The 16,925-nt window shown below is 37.3% G+C and overlaps 1 protein-coding gene across 3 annotated transcripts in view; it reads right to left on the bottom strand.

Annotated features, from left to right (window-relative positions):
• The window catches only part of LOC117404058 (AP-3 complex subunit beta-1-like), a 106,202-nt gene that overhangs the window by 18,251 nt on the left and 71,026 nt on the right, over window positions 1-16,925 (bottom strand). For all 3 annotated transcript variants that reach the window (XM_058994403.1, XM_058994345.1, XM_058994469.1), the window contains 3 exons: window positions 8,853-9,084; window positions 8,415-8,499; window positions 4,365-4,462 (listed from right to left, as the gene is read on the bottom strand). In XM_058994403.1, the coding sequence (XP_058850386.1) occupies window positions 4,365-4,462; window positions 8,415-8,499; window positions 8,853-9,084 (415 nt within the window). The remainder of the gene's footprint in view (window positions 1-4,364; window positions 4,463-8,414; window positions 8,500-8,852; window positions 9,085-16,925) is intronic.

The raw sequence follows: 16,925 nt of genomic DNA on the forward strand, positions 1-16,925 counted from the left end.
AAATAAGTTGATTTTTCCCCCCTATTTACTTAAAACAAAGGTAGTCTTGCAATTATCATTTATATTCCACATTAGTATTACATGAATACCAACAACAGCTTTCCTGTGCAATAGCAATTAATAATTAGACTGGTGTTTTAGCAGCCAAAAATGCTAATGGGTTCTATTGTAAGAACAGAGAACTGAAATGAAAAAAAACAAAAAACGTTATAAATCCATCAGTGAATCTATGTCAAATATTTTAGTGAATTGAAAAATAGTTACTTACAATAATCATCAATGTGAAAGAAAGAACTTAGAAATGTCTGGCTATACACAAAACCCTCACCAACAATGTCAAATTATATATATATATATATATATATATATATTCTTCTTTAAAAAAGAGCATTTACCTTTCTATATTTAAACCTACAAAAACAGCAGCATGGCCAGGACAGAGGCGCAGCGAACACGTAATGCCACATGCAGTCAAGCAAACTTTGTATTATTTTTTTGCTTTAACAGACCCAAGCATTTCCATTATATCCTGTGGGAATTTTGATCAGATTTGCTTGGGTCCACTTCAGAGGTAAAACATCACTATAGGAGCTCTGCATATATAAAGCTTATCCTGGAAATATAAATGGTGGCTGCAAAGGGACTTAGAAGAGCATGTGGCATATTTGCCAGTCGCAAGTCCAGTGTCAAAATGCGAATTCAGGAAGACAGGGGAAGGCACTGCCGAGGCACCTGGAGACCTGCCTATATTTACAAATATTTCATATAAACACATGTTCAAATAGCTTTATTCTGAGTAGCCTTTCTGCTCTATTAAACACAACACACAGCTGCCACATTTATTCAGACAAATAATCAACAACCATAGAGGGAAAATGGCAGAAGAATAAGGAATTTTGGCAACAAGTCCGTCGAGGCTCCCAGCAATCCACGCAGAGTGCTTCTCCTCTGTGCTCACGGTTCTGTATGACCAGTCAGGAAAGTGGCCGAGTCACAGCAGAGCAAACAAAACTTGATCAAAACATCAAGGCGTGATGAAAACATGCAGGGGGAGAAGAAAAAAAAAATGCTAATAATTTGATCTGTTTCTTGGTGCATCTATGGCCTCCATCGACTTAAATGAAGACAGGAGGCAGCATAAACAGATGCAGTTCACTCATTTGAAGTTTGCAGAGTTGTTGCAAAGTAGTGAGATAGCGGCTTCAGAAAGACAGGTAAGAATCGGCAATAACGGTGTGCAATGTAGAAGCAGTCACACACTGAAACTGAAAAAAGTTAACCCATGAGAACAACATATTTATTACTGCTCAATTAAAGCTAAACAATCTGCCTGACAAAGACAAGGTAATAAACAGGTAATACATTAAAAAGGGTCAGAGAAAGGTAAATCTAAAAATACATACATACATAAATCTACATGACTGCTTTTTATTTTGTGTGTTATTTATTTTTTTTATTTTTTATTATTGATGGGGGAAAAAACTGCAAATCCTGCAGTAATTTAGGCAGCTTTAAAACAGGTTGGTGGGACATGTCAATCTTCCACAGATATCATCTCACTGCCTTGAGCAGTTTTTTTTTTTTATGTGGGCAATCACATTTAGGCTAATAGGTTTTCTACGGGTTATAGATGTGGAAAGTAATTATTTTGTTCCCCCCCGTCTACACAGGCATTTCCGAAAGAAGGTCTGTTGACATGAATGTCAATTGTTACCTTTCATTTCTCCTTAACTGTGTACATCTCATTTGGATTTTATGCTGCAACCCTACCCACGTATTGGTCCGTTTCTATTGCTGCTACTACTACTTACACAACCAAGCATGTAGCATAAATACATAAGTACTTCAGCAATGATATGATATATACTGAAGCCGCATTGCTGGAAACGTTTTTCCGAAATGCATTCTTCTATTTAGCACTCTACCATGTTACTCACACCGATACTACTGTATCCACTCAGAAGCCATTATTGAGTTTGAGTTTTTTTTAAAGGAAATTAGTCCTATTAGAATGATCACTTTTACAAAATCTAACCGGATAAAAAGATCTCAGTAGTGACTGACACTGAACTTTCTCCAGTGTGAATGTGTTATTCTCTCAGTGAAAACAAAGACCTTGGTAGGCTAATTCGAATATAAGGCTGATTCATAGATAACCTATTGTAGTGCGAATCATGTGCGACGTATGCGGCCATCTTCACACAAACTGTAACCATGGCAACAGGCGTGAGGAGGTAACAAGATTGAAACGGCATGCATTGAGAAAAGCACGAAACGTACGAAGCAATCTACGCTGGATATGTTTTTCAATAGAAAGGGGACGTAATTACTGTATTCAGCATTAAGTGTACTTTTTATTTATTTTTATTTCTTTACTGTTTTCTTTTAAATATACAGTTTAAATGTTGATCAATGTGAAGTTGTCTTGAAATACATTACTGTATACTATATAAAGATATTCAATTTAATTTCGGCGTTTATTCTGATACAGCAAATTGCCAACCCTTTTTATAGTGAACAACCTGATATAACGAACATTTCTGCAGGTCCCGGGGGAGGTTGTTATAATGAAGTTAGACTGTGTATACATACATACATACATACATACATATATATATATATATACACACACACACACACACACAGAGTCAATCCTCTTTATACTGCCAGGTAAGCGTCATGGGCAAAAACAGGCAATAAGCGAGGGTGGCGTTATAGTGAGGGTCAACAAAAAACAAACAAAAAACACACACACACACACAAGCTTCCATGTTTGCAATAAATTCAAACGTTTTCATTTTTTAGTTATACAATTACAGTATCTCCAGGCCATTTTAATAAAACATTAATATTTTTTTTTCAAACTACAGTACTAGTTCTTAACACAACAGGTATACTAGTGAAATGTTATCATATTTTCCCATCAGTATGAAACATACGTGATTACTTTTGAGGAACAGTTTATACTTAAATAAAAAAATTAAAAAAAATAAAACACTCATTTAGTTTCAAATCACCCAAACAATTCCATAAAAAACAAAAAAAGCATACTTTTTTTATTTTATTAATTTTTTTGCTGTACTGTCATTTGAACTTTAGTGTTTGTGGCACGACTAAGCCTGCTGAATACTATCCCTCATTGAATGATGCCACCTATTTACTTCACAAAGCAATTTAAGCTCAACAGCATTCTTTTTTAAGCAGTTAAAAAAAATGCTGAATAAGTGCAGGAAAACACTTTCTTTAAACGAAAAGTAAAAAAAAACAAAAAAAAAACTATTCTACTGTTTACAAAACTGATGCTTTAGTTTAAGTCATCCTTCATTTGTGCAAAACTTGCACGTAAACAAACAAATGTCTTACCGTACTTATTTTTTTATTTATTTTTTTAACGTTTATTGTGGTTTATAAAAGTCTTGAGACCAAGAGTCACAACACCTGCCCAAGATCGACAGATCATTTTGCTGCATCTTCGGGACGTAACTTGTTAAAAGCCACTGCGCCTGCTCTAAAACAGAGTTTGTCATTTTTTGTTCACATCTAGTTAATTCTATCCAAATGTAAGTGGTATGTTTCTTTTGATGCTCAAATATAAGCGATATGTTTCTTGTGATGCTCAAATATAAGTCATACGTTTCTTTTGATGCTCAGTATATAAACAATTAAAAAAAAAAAAAACCCTCGCGCTTCACCCTTGTTTTTCTTTCTAAATCTCCATGATCCATCAGAATTGCCCTGATTATACAGCGTTATTACACACTCTCAGCCTTTCTATTACTCCTTTACTCTCGCCATCATAGTCTAATTGCAAAAAACAGGCAAAGGCAATGGGTAACTAATGTAAATGATTTCCTTTTAGGTATCTCTAGCCCCTCTCACACTGGCGCTCCTACCCAGGTCTCGACAGGGCTTCTGACTGCCTGGGTTACAATCCCACCTCAGGATGTGGGTCGACACGCTTTGACCCAGATCGAGCTAGACAAAATGCATGATGGGTGTTTGTAAGCGGATGAAATAACAAACAGCCACGCCTGTGAGAAGGTTTCATTTCCGCAAGGAACATTTCTGTTTATTCTGTTTAGCCATATTTTTGTTGATTGAAACACACCATGAGCCCTGTACTTGCTTCTGTTACCCAGGTTGACCCGGCTTCTTCAAAAAGCAGTGTGAAATCACGTAGCCGACATCATGACACCGGGTCGCCTCTGTTCAATATTTTATATGTTTCTATGTCTGTTTCTATGGGTGGATCCAATGTAACCTGAATGATCTGAAATCAGGTGGGTTGAACCACTTGTAATGATAAGTGGTACTTGTACCACAGCCATCTATGGGGAACGTTACAGTTCCGTATGCGTGCTCACCTTGCTGTGTCCTGAAGTCCTGCTCAGACATGGTGACTGGTAGAAGCAGTTCTCCCACAGCTGGTTGAATACTGACGTTGAACTGGTCGCTTTTCGTGCTGAAAGAGATTAGGAGGTATTTTTACATGCTGAAACCCATATGAACACACTGGCTGACAGCAACAACAACATGACATAAAAAATGAATCGGTCATATATATATTTTCCCTCATTTTGGGGAATTATGTTTTTATTTACATAATTCATTAAAAGAAATTGTGCATCTCTCAGATTTATCCTTCATTCTCACCCCCTAGCAACAGAACCACAAAGTTTAAAGATACCGTAGCCATCATCTCTTCATGATCCTTTCACTGCAACGTCAAATTGTTACTTGAAATGAAAGCTGACTGAACACAAAGCCACTTTGTGGCTTGGAACTTGATTTCAGAAGACTAGGTTCCAGGCCACTTGGGGCTTGATACAGAAAAGTTGCCTCAAACTGGGTCTCTCGGTCTCTTGGAACCAGGCTTCAAGCCACTATTCCTGAAAAAGTGGCTTTGTGTTCCATCAGCTTAATGGATCGTCAGCTGCATGGAAGCTTACATTCTAAAGAGATAATTTTGATCCTTTGCTTTTAGTAATCCATGTAACCGTGATAGAAACAGACTTGCAAGGATTTAATGTGGGAAGAGATAAGGCACCTCCTGTGGTTCCTCAAATGGAAAAAAGGTGTAATTGTTCAGGTCCCAAGGGTGGTCTTTTTCTAAAAACACAGATGCCTGCATGTTTCCTCTGTTTAAACAGACACCGCACACGATGGACTGATCTAGCCACAATGTATAACCAGAGTGCCATTGCTACTACTGCTGTAGAAGCACCTGGAAAATAGATGTTGCTTCTTGGCAAGCTTTCTTGTACTTAAATAAACTGGAAATAAAATTAATTATTTTCCCCTCCCCCCTTTCAAAATTAACCCGTGTCATAAGCCTGCCAACCATGCAAAACTATCAGGGATGCCAATTTTACATCTGGCCAACCAAGACGAGTCATTAACCAGCTGGTATGCTGGCAGATTGTGGCACGACCTTGATTAGAAACTCCTGACACTAGAATGAAATTCCAGACTGGAATAATGGGAATAATGGATAATGGGTCACACTGGTCACAGGACCCAGGGTGATCATCTGCATGCAAGGGATTCTACTTTCAGATAGTAAAGGTGAACAACTTCTTTCACTAGTTTAATACAAAAAAAGCTCCCACTTTTGCAACTATCATGTAGCGCTATTGCAACAAAGCATCATAAAAAAAACTGCAATACCCAGTACCCAGGACAGACAGTGTCACTAGTAAGGTGGTTAAATACTGAAATCAACATACCAATCTGCACTGAAATCTTAAAAACAGCACACATCTCAAATCATCAAAATGATTCCTTTTAATTTTGATATGCATATAAATAGTACACAGTATTTTGATCCACTTGACATGTATAGGCAACATGCTCAGTTGGATGTGACTAGGTTCACTATAACCGACTCAAACCGGATTTTGATTCAGAAGTTTTTTTTCAAATAAATGAATACAAAAAACAGACAAAATGGTCCTAAACAAAGCTTCAGGTTAAGTCTTTCTTACATTGTGTAACATTAACAGTTTCGCAAAAATTGCATTTTGTATAGAGGATAAATGTGTCACCAAGTTAGCCTTTTCCCAGTACAGCTTTAAAGACACACTGATGGCAGGCAGAGCGTGAAGACGTTCTGTTTCTTAACCCCCCGCTACGACAGAATTCCTGAAGAGTTGATAAGGTGTTGGTAGTTTACCGGGAGAGCTATGGATCGCTCTCTGGGGCTCTGGGACTGCACACAGACAATGATTGTCATGCAAAACACACTCAATGATTGGCATTTGAGGCTGATTGATCCAACCATTACTCCTATCTCCCCTGCCCCCACTGGCTTTCTATAACACTATTGATCTCCACGCTGCCGATCGGTTTCCATTTTCTGATTTCGGGCAGGCAATTAAGAAGGTGAGTAATTGTGATTACACTGCTACAGGATCAATTGTATTTGATGCAAGACAAAGTGCATGTCTAGGAAGAACAAGAAAAAGATGATCCGTTTCTGTGTTCTGTCTTCGGGCAACAAATATATAAACAAATATATATATATATGCGAGTGCGTGCAGGCGTACAAAGAAAAGGTAGTGTGAAACCTGTTAGTGTTTTGTGTTAAAACTGTGTTTATTTTGTTTTGGTTTTTGTTACAGGTAAACAGCTTAGCTGTCCTGTTTATAGTTAGGTTCCTGTCCTGTGTTTCAGTTCTTGCTCAAAAAAGAGCTAGGTGTTTGTTTTGTTTATTTGGTTTTTGTGTTTGTTCATTAAAAATAGTGCGTAAACACTTAAAAACCTCAATTTCCTGTGTCCTGGGTCTATTTTTAAAGGGGCAACGAACCTTCAGTGGTGCAATTCTGTTACTATATATAGTAAAGCAGTGTAACTAAAGCTCTTGTGAGACGGGTTAACACATCAGTTAAAGCAGTGTAACTAAAGCTCTTGTGAGATGGGTTAACACATCAGTTAAAGCAGTGTAACTAAAGCTCTTGTGAGACGGGTTAACACATCAGTTAAAGCAGTGTAACTAAAGCTCTTGTGAGACGGGTTAAGACATCAGTTAAAGCAGTGTAACTAAAGCTCTTGTGAGATGGGTTAACACATCAGTTAAAGCAGTGTACTAAAGCTCTTGTGAGATGGGTTAACACATTAAATGTAATGATTAATAATTGAAGTGGAGGCAGCTCCTGCTCTGGTTCTTTTTTTTTTTTATTATTAATCTTGACTATCTGAATGCATCTTGGAGGCTGTGTAACTGTTAATGCAGACATTGCTCTGTTTCCTTGCTAGGATGTCAGTGTTCGTAGGCTGACATTAACTGAAATAAAATGTGAATTGATTTGGCTTGTCATTTACTGGAAGTGCTCAGTTAAAAAAAAAGAAAAAAGAAATGCATTATTTAAATGAATAGTATCTTTTTGCACCCAAAATAAAATTTGTGAAACTATTTATGTTATAACAGGTATCACTGTGTTTTTTTTATGTATTATTATTAGGGGCAGCAGTGTGGAGTACTGGTTAGGACTCTGGACCGGAAAGTCGTGGGTAAAATCCCAGGTGGGGGACACTGCTGCTGTACCCTTGAGCAAGGTACTTTACCTAGATTGCTCCAGTGAAAACCCAACCGTATAAATGGGTAATTGTATGTAAAAAAAAATTGTGCAAAAAAATTATGTAATTGTATGTAAAAATAATGGGATATCTTGTAACAATTGTAAGTCGCCCTGGATAAGGGCGTCTGCTAAGAAAGTAATAATAATAATAATAATAATAATAATAATAATAATAATAATAATAGTTATTATTAGTAGTAGTACACTGCTACCAATCTGCAAACTGATGGATTAAATACATTAAAGAAACAAAAGTCCCTCCTCCATTTCACAAAAGAAAAATAGAATATGGTCCTAATCTATCACTAATGCTCATTTGGTGAGCTGTGTCATTGGGCTCACATTGTCCAGATCATTAAAAATAATTTACCTTTAATGTCTCAGGCAAATCTATTATGGTGACGTTATTCATAGCCTGGCATTCTATAATATTGATCTGTGTTGTTTGTCTGGTAGTAAAATAATAAACAATTACTAGGAAATGTGGGAGAATGTAATCGTTTTTTTTATATTCAGCACTAATGCAGCAGACCTCCCAAAACATAAAGGTGATAATCTGCATAAAATCAATGAGTTATGCAGCAATTCGTATATTCATCATCTGCTGCATTACTGCCATTGAACTTCAAATTACATTTCCAGTTTCTTGGAAGGATAAGGAAAAGGACATTGTCATGGGGTATCTTCTGAAGAAAATAATACAAAGAACAACAACTCTGAACACTGCCAAGCACAGAATGGAGACTGTTTTCCAAGGATCAGACCAATATCACTGCTTTCTTTCCAAAACAAAACTAGCTAGTGTCTGGAATTCAGTATACAGTATCAGAGGCTTACCAAAGTTGGAAGTTGGCAGCCTGGGTGGAATCATTGAAGTCGATGCCCATTGACACTGTGATGGATGCCCCTGGCTCCAGAGATTCTGCGGGCAAAGGTTTCATTAAAGAAAAAAACATTTAAAAAAAAGTAATAATAATAATAATAATAATAATAATAATAATAATAATAATAATTAGTTGCAGTATTTTGTTTTGGTTCAAGAAATCAAGCATTGCTCTCTCTATCAGTTTAGGGTTTGCAGTCCAAAAGTAAAAGGGCAATAAAAAGTTTACAGTGAGATGAACTTCCACACATTGTGTGCTGTTTGGAATAATCCTGGTTTGAAACGAATATAACACCCAAACATGAGGAGACGCAGATTTGCTTCTACAGTCATGAACTGTGTATAAAGAAAATTGTTCACGCCTGAAGTCCAAGCATACTTGCATTCCCTACCTATACTGTTGAAGTCGTGAATCTGGAGGCCAGAGGGAAGTTTCTTCTCCCCGATGTGAATGTCTTCCAATTTCTGGTCTCCGCTGTTGGTTAGTGTGACCTGCACAGATACCATGTCGGAGCTGTAAATGCAGGGCTGTCGCGGGAAGTGATACTGGGCTGCTAGCCCTTTGCCACTCATTCGATGGAGAAGCTCATGAGATTTTGCGGGCACGTATACTGGGCTGGTGACCTGGGAGGGAAGAAAGTTCACATGTTTTTCATTGGATAGGGCTCTGACAAAACAATCAGCATTCTGTCTATTTCACAAACAACAAGAATGGAAGACTTGAGCACATAATACAGTGGTATTCCTCTATTTTGGAGTACAATTGTCATAGGGTTGGTCTTAACAGAGGGAGATCTTCAGATTCCAAAAAGTGTCCAAGGTATTGAACTTGAGAGGGAGTTACTGGCAGTGTGCCCCGTCCCTGTGTGTATTCTGTGTTATATGTTACTGTAGTAGGTTTGTGTCAGTGTGCCCTGCCCCTGTGCGTATTCTGTGTTCTATGTTACTGTAGTAGGTTTGTGGCAGTGTGCCCTGCCCCTGTGCGTATTCTGTGTTATATGTTACTGTAGTAGGTTTGTGTCAGTGTGCCCTGCCCCTGTGCGTATTCTGTGTTCTATGTTACTGTAGTAGGTTTGTGGCAGTGTGCCCTGCCCCTGTGCGTATTCTGTGTTCTATGTTACTGTAGTAAGTTTGTGGCAGTGTGTCCCGCCCCTGTGCATATTCTGTGTTATATGTTGAGTGTGGTGTGTTAATGTTGGTGTATAGGTATTGGTGCACAGGATATAAATCGGGCTATGTGGAGCATGAGTGATTTCAAATGTATATTTGTAATATGTATTTAGGCAAGGGGATTGCACAATCACTTCACGTGCAGATAAAATGTGTATTATTATGTGAGCACAGGGAACGCACAAATTAGTTCACATGCTGGGATTCAAGTGAATAATTAATTAGTAATTGAATCCCGGCACAACTGTATGTGTAGATGCACGTTTCACTCACTCGGGGGTTGTGTGTTCAGGGCGAAAGAACGGGAGAGTGAGGAGATAATAATAATAATAATAATAATAATAATAATAATAATAATAATAGCAGGACCAGCACAGTACGTGTTTGTTTAGTGTTCGTCCCCTGTTTGTTAGTGTCTGTTCGTTTTGTTTGTCTACTTATTTTGGCCCAAAGTGCCATGATCTGTTTTGTTCAACCTTTTTTTTTCTTTGTGTTAATAAAACACTGAACGACGCAGTTTCGCCAGCAGTTGCTGTGTGTTTTGGTTTCATTTTCCTGGCCTGATGTCACCCCTGTTCACAAGGTTACATTAGATTCCATTTAAAACAACCAAAAATGGTTGCCATGCCATCAGAAACCTAAACATATATTTAAACACACACACACACACACCCTTCTTTGACCCAATGGTACAATGGAGTTGACCCTTTAATAGACTGCATAAAAGCGCTTCAGTTTAACGTTCCCTTTAAGACGACAGCTACAGTTTAATATACATCCAGTGGGTAGCACAGCAAAATCTCATAAAAAAAAAAAAACATTACATATAAATTAATGTTTAACCACCATTTCATGCAAAATGGATCCCAGTTGAACCACAGATGTTCTGTAAATGGTCTTTTATGCTAAATATCAGCAAGACCCCATGGCCAGCTTTTGAAATCCTATTTAACATGAAGGAGAGGTTTGGTTCCTCAGGCTCAGATCCCCCAGATAATCTGCACTCCTCTCAGCAAATCTGCAGCATGGCTCTGGCACAATGTTGCACATTTTCATCCAAGTGTCTTTAAAAAGGAAAAGCAGCCAAACAACATATACAAAATCACCCTAGTCACACAAAGGGAATATAGCACAGAGGCAAAAGAGGTGAGGAATATGCCAGCTGCTGGTACTTCAATCCAGATACTGAAAAGGGCTCTCAATCCCATTCACTCCTCACCAACGAATATCATGCTATACATTTGGAATCTATTGTGTTTCCACACAGACGTATCTTCCTATTCAAAACATCTTTTAAAATAAATTGAATTTTGCACACTAAAATATTCAAGATAGGTCTACAGTACATACAAATCATCCATAAAATATTGCAGTATTTAATTCTATTCGTACCTATAAACACTTAAATCACTCAAATGTACAGCCAATATTATAAGTACTAAAATACACTCAGTAATTTTAAACTGGAAGTCTTCATGCATTGTGTTTTGCTTTTCAGTACTTTTAGAAACGGAGAACCTCCCTGTTCAGATTGTCTGTGAAGGCGTATACACTTTGTCAAATCCATTCAACAAGTTGTTCAAAAGTTACAACCCTTTACATTTTTTCATAGAAACAAACATGCAAACAAGACAATGTATTATACAAGTGCTCTATGCTGCAAGCTCACTCACACAAATATCAAGTCACTGAATGTAAAAATGTATGTTTTCATGAAATAAAAGGTCTTCTTTTGTTTGTTTGTTTCTTTTTTTAACAGATGACACAAGCACCTGCTTGGCATATTAATTACATTTCTGTGTAAATATCTGGACAGTTCCCGCAGACGCAACATCATTTCCAGTGGAAATCACTGCGACTCCTGATGCACGCAGTTTCAGAGACACACATTTTATCACAGTTTATTATGGTAAGCAAATAAGCGTGGAATGAGAGTGCACATAACTGTCTACTTAACACTTACCGAAACATTTATAAGAGCTGCTATCTCCCGAATAACAGACAGACAGCGTGGAATTGGAGAAAGAAGAAAAGCGTCATTTTTTAAACACTTCACTAAAAAATAACTCAAGAGTGTAAAATGACAAATATTCTGTGCAGTTAGCTGATAATGGACCATGTTATAAACCCTGCTGAGATTTATAGGATGCAAACTAGTACCTGAGCATTATTTTTATGAGACAGCTTGTCATGGCTGTTAGGCCTTTGCTGTAAAGTTAAGAAAAAGAAAAAACAGAGGTCTTTATGGATTTCTCTAAGGCATGGGTTAATTAGCCAGTCCAATAAAAGTACAAACAGCCATGTATTTTAGAACATTGCTCAGGAACTAGAGCCGTGACAAACTAACATACAAGACTACATTACAAAGCTGCTACTACTATAGTTAGTTTGTATCTTACATATGTAACATTTCTAGATGTAGATTAAATAAGACGCTGTCAGTGCTGCTTAAAAAAAAGTTATATTCTGAGATTTTAAAATCTAAACTCATTGGCATTGTAGATAAGTGGGGAAGATGGATGTATAGTACCACAACAATAAATACAACTGCTATGAGGGTTAGAAAATATATAAAATGTAAATTACATATGAAATCCATAGTGCTACCTGTGCAACACTGCTTGTAGAAAAATGATGTCGTTTGTTCTGCATTGCCAATCCCTAATTTTATATGATCCCTGCCTGAATTCATCCCATCATGTTTTACACAGCATGGAAAGAAAAACAGCCAATAAAAAGCCAGATTATCAAAAGCAATGCTGCATACCTGTGTATCAAGGCCCTGCTTTAACCTCTGCTGTGCTGCGGTGACAGGAATCGAGTGCCCTCGGCACTGAAGAGGTTAATAAGTTGGCCTTTCATCTTATAAGCCCTGCCTTTGAGTCAGCCTAAAAGCCAGTGACAGAAAATCATTTGGATTGAATGGATTGTTTACAGAGTTGCGTGCAATGAATCCAGGCAGTTCAGAGCCCTGTCTCTAATAAACATGACTAAACCTCACAGCAAAAAACACACGCTTTGCACACCTGGCAGCAAAAAGTGACTCTCTATTAATTACACAAAGGCTGAATGAGCCTCTCTATCTAGGGAATGGTGGTCTTCATGGATAAAGGAGGGTTATCAAGTGATGGTAAAATCCAGCACTGAACAGACCAAGCCAGAGAACAGCCTGATAGAAGCAGCAGCTCTCCTTGCACTGAATCCATCAGTTCTCTCTAGATCTAGATATCTCTATCTCTCTCATATACACACACATAAATATATATATATATATATATATATATATATATATACACACACACACACACACACGACATTTTGTTATCAACCCTTCTAGACCTCTCTCTCTATGCACACCAGGAAATTCAGTAAAAAGGCAAATCAATGAACTAATGAACCGATAACGAACATGCAAATACGTTTTGAGCCTGATGAAGCACACTGTCCCTCCCATTGGAGAAGAAATTCTTTATCAGACAAGCCCACCTAAAAGGTAACGCATCATCTAAAGAAGTAATAATAATTTATACCAGTGCTGTTTATACAGACTTCTATTGATCTTTTATTTGATTTATTTTCCCCAATTCAAGTGAAAACGGTGGATTTGTCAAAAAAACTGTGGACTAGTCAAGGAAAAGGAGTGAACAAATCCACAGTAATCAACAGCTCCTTTCTGAAACAAAGTCATTTCAAACAGTTAATAACTACCATGGTACAGCAGTCTCCACGTATAGGAACGCCTCCTAAGAGAAGAACTTCGGCTAAGAGAACACCCTTGTGGTGAAACAGATTTTTCCCATTGTAAATGCTCTGCCTAAAGGAACAAGAACTTCGCTTAACCCTTTGCAGACTGTGAGAATTCTACCATTTTGCGGGCTGGCTGACATGACTTAACATTATGGCTTGTATCAGACCAAATATCTACTTAAAAGAACACCTTTTTGGCACCACTAGCGATTCGTTCACAACTAATACAGATTTGTAACCTGATAACTCTTCATGATCAAACTTAAATTCATATGGTTTATTTTCAAATGTGCCTTGTCCTCTCGAGTGTCTTGAGGCACATCGATTGGTTTATTCAATCGTTCCAGATCCGGCATCATGTAATATTGACTTGTTTTGTATTTTCCGATTTCCACGAGTGCACCTCATTGCTACAAAATGGCATGTAAACAAACGCCAAATCGCGCCGCTGTTTCTCTTTCTACTCTTTCTAAAAGTTGGAAATTGTTCGAACTCTTGAAAAAAACCTGAATCAGACATAAGTAACCAAGCAATTTGGTGTTTTCCGTTCTGGTGAGTTGCTTCACTATTCTGTTAAATAATTGTGTCTTGAATATTGCTCCTGTACATGTATTCCTAATTAATCTAGAGCTGCTGTAGGGGTGCTGTGTTAATTTAGTTTGACAGTTACTTTATTATTATAGTTTATTAACATACACTTGCCTATTGCTTTTCCCTTACTTATTCTGTTCATTTTATATGTTGATGCACGTGCATCATGACAAGTAATACAAATGTTTTTATTTATTGATTCATATTGGTGTCTGGTGGTTGTAAACTCCGTCTTAAAGAACACTTTGTCCAAGAGAACACTTGGCTTGCTACCTGAGGGGTGTTCTCTTAGCCGGAGACCACTGTATACACGAGTACAAGTGCTGAAAGAACACTGAAAGTGCATTTCCTTCATATTTTTATTCCACAATGTTTAACTGGGATAAGTTTAACTTTCAGTGAGGTCCTATGCAGGCTATATTTTCCACTGTAATATAATGATCATATTTCATAAGGTAAAAAAAAGCAATAAATCACACTTTCAATAATTACGCCCATTTCAGATTTTCCATTTACTGTTTACATTAATTTCCATGGTGTACTGTATGTGCAATAAACTAGAACATCTTCAACACAGCTTCACAAGGGAAAAGTGGAAAACCCAAGCCTTTGGCTCTAATCCTCCAAGCAATAATTATGTCCATCCACCAGGAGGTGCTCCTTCAGCAATTAAAGCTATAACTTCTCACGGGTATTGGGAGTGCTCAAAACCAAACTGCAAGAAATGTTGAACAATCAATTGAAACTTTACGTAGGTATGGTACGCTGCATACTGGAAGAGATCTAAAGGCAGCTTACCTAGAGATGTAAGAGCTAGACTGGGAGTTCAAAGCTCCTTGAGATTACTGTTTGGGGAGCAAAGTCTATTGTTACAAATCCAGAAAGCGTGATAAGGAGAGAGTCTGAAAGCAATATTCTGTATGCTTTTTCCTGTACGACCATATCAATTTTGTAATATTGCTATGGAAATTAATTCTTTAATTTTTTAGTTAACTTACTGTAAAAACTCTACCCACCTGTGTTCATGTACTGCTCTGATGCACTCCGGGTTAAACACAGCCACTAAGCGGTCAAGTGGCAAGACCTCACAGATGACAAAGTAAACATTTATTTGAGCATTTTTGGATGTGTTAGACTAGTCTGTGTCAATAAACGACGCTGTAATCTCGAATACTTCTTGTCTAGATTTAACACTTTGACAGGCAACCTCACTGCTCAAGGTCTAAATATGACTTCAAACTGCTTATCATCACCAATTGACAAACTGGACACCCCTCGAGGACCCCTCTCTAACACTGACTTACCCCTTCTTCCATGTGTAAATAACAGAGAAGTCATTTCATAACCTTGACTCCCAGTCAAGCCTGTTCACCTTCTTTGTTCCTGAACAAGTGACAATGAACAAGGAAGTTGATTGAGGGGGTCTATTATGTATCAACTTAAAGAAAGCCAGTGTGATTGATGAAACCACCAGTCACCTTCAGTGCTCACTACAACACTTGTATCCTTTTTGTCAAACGACCTGAAAATCCTGCTGACAGATTAAAAGTCACCATAACTATACAGTGTATTGAACAAGGCTTAATATATATATATATATATATATATATATATATATATATATATATATATATATATATATATATATATATATATATATATATATATATATATAAATAATGTGGAGTGGATGCACTACTTTGTTTTTCATTCGACATCTAACTACATAGATGCACAAAGCTTTCATCATTGTGATCCAAAATGAATAAAACAACATTAAGACAAATATAACCAGGCATCTTTCATCACAAGCATATAACAAGTGCAATAGATAGGAGGTACACAAAAATAACACTGGAAATGTCCATTTCAGGCTTACTTTCCAATGCCAAGATAAATGTTTTAGCATGAGCAATTAAAAATCAAACATGGCTGCTTAGGAGAGGTATGAATAAAATAATGTGTACTGAATTGTGTATTTTTTTTTTTAATGTTTAATTTAATACTTGTCTATCATACTGCATCAACATGCTACTGTACCTTAACACAATCTGAAATGGCTCACAAAGACGGAACCACTAATTTCTAATGACCTAAACAGTGACAGCTTTTAATATCTCTGCCCTAAAACGAGTAATCCTGCTCAATCCCAGACCTCTTTGTATTTAGTGCAGTTAATCAGCAGGTCAATAAATGACCTCAGGGGGCAAACATCAGAATTAATGTAGATCAGATGCTGTTCATTGTATTATTTGACAGCAATGAACACAACCTTTCCACACACGTAATTGTGCATTTCGATTTGTTCTCCTGAATACCTCGAGCTAGTTCATATTCACTGCATACGACGAGACAAGAAACCACATCTGCTTGTTAAATATCCAAGTCAAGCAGTGTATTGGATAAACCTGTGTGTGTCGGTCTGTGGCATCTAGCCTTTCGAAGACATCCCACCTGAGAACTCCACTCTAGCACCAGCTGTTCCAGGAATGAATTTGTAAGATGTTTTTAAATCTATGCATTAGCTTGCGTGTGGTCTGTGTGACTGAAGTTAGTTATTTATTTTTACACATAGGACCCTTTTTTTGGTCCAGCTGTTTAAATACAATATTCCATTTTTAAGATTTAATCTGTCCATGAAAACAGCTGTAGAGCCAGATGAAGGTGGATACCAAGTCAGTTCCTGACAATGTATATTGCATGAAGTACGGATGTGGGTGTGTGTCAGTGTGCACACTATATAGAAGGCTTCTGTTTTTATTAACTTCATTTTGTGGTGCTTATTTTTAGCTGTTTTCGCGTTATATCTAAATCGCTTTTTTTGGGGCCTTCGCTTTTCATATACTGTATGAATTTATTGTTTTTGGTTACTTTTGTTTTTTTTTATCTGTCACAATATGTATAGTAACTAGACAGTACTTGTACCTTCTTTTCTTTGCTGTCATGCACAACGAAAT

This window comes from Acipenser ruthenus, chromosome 1, assembly GCF_902713425.1.
Source record: "Acipenser ruthenus chromosome 1, fAciRut3.2 maternal haplotype, whole genome shotgun sequence".
In the NCBI taxonomy this organism is placed as follows: domain Eukaryota; kingdom Metazoa; phylum Chordata; class Actinopteri; order Acipenseriformes; family Acipenseridae; genus Acipenser; species Acipenser ruthenus.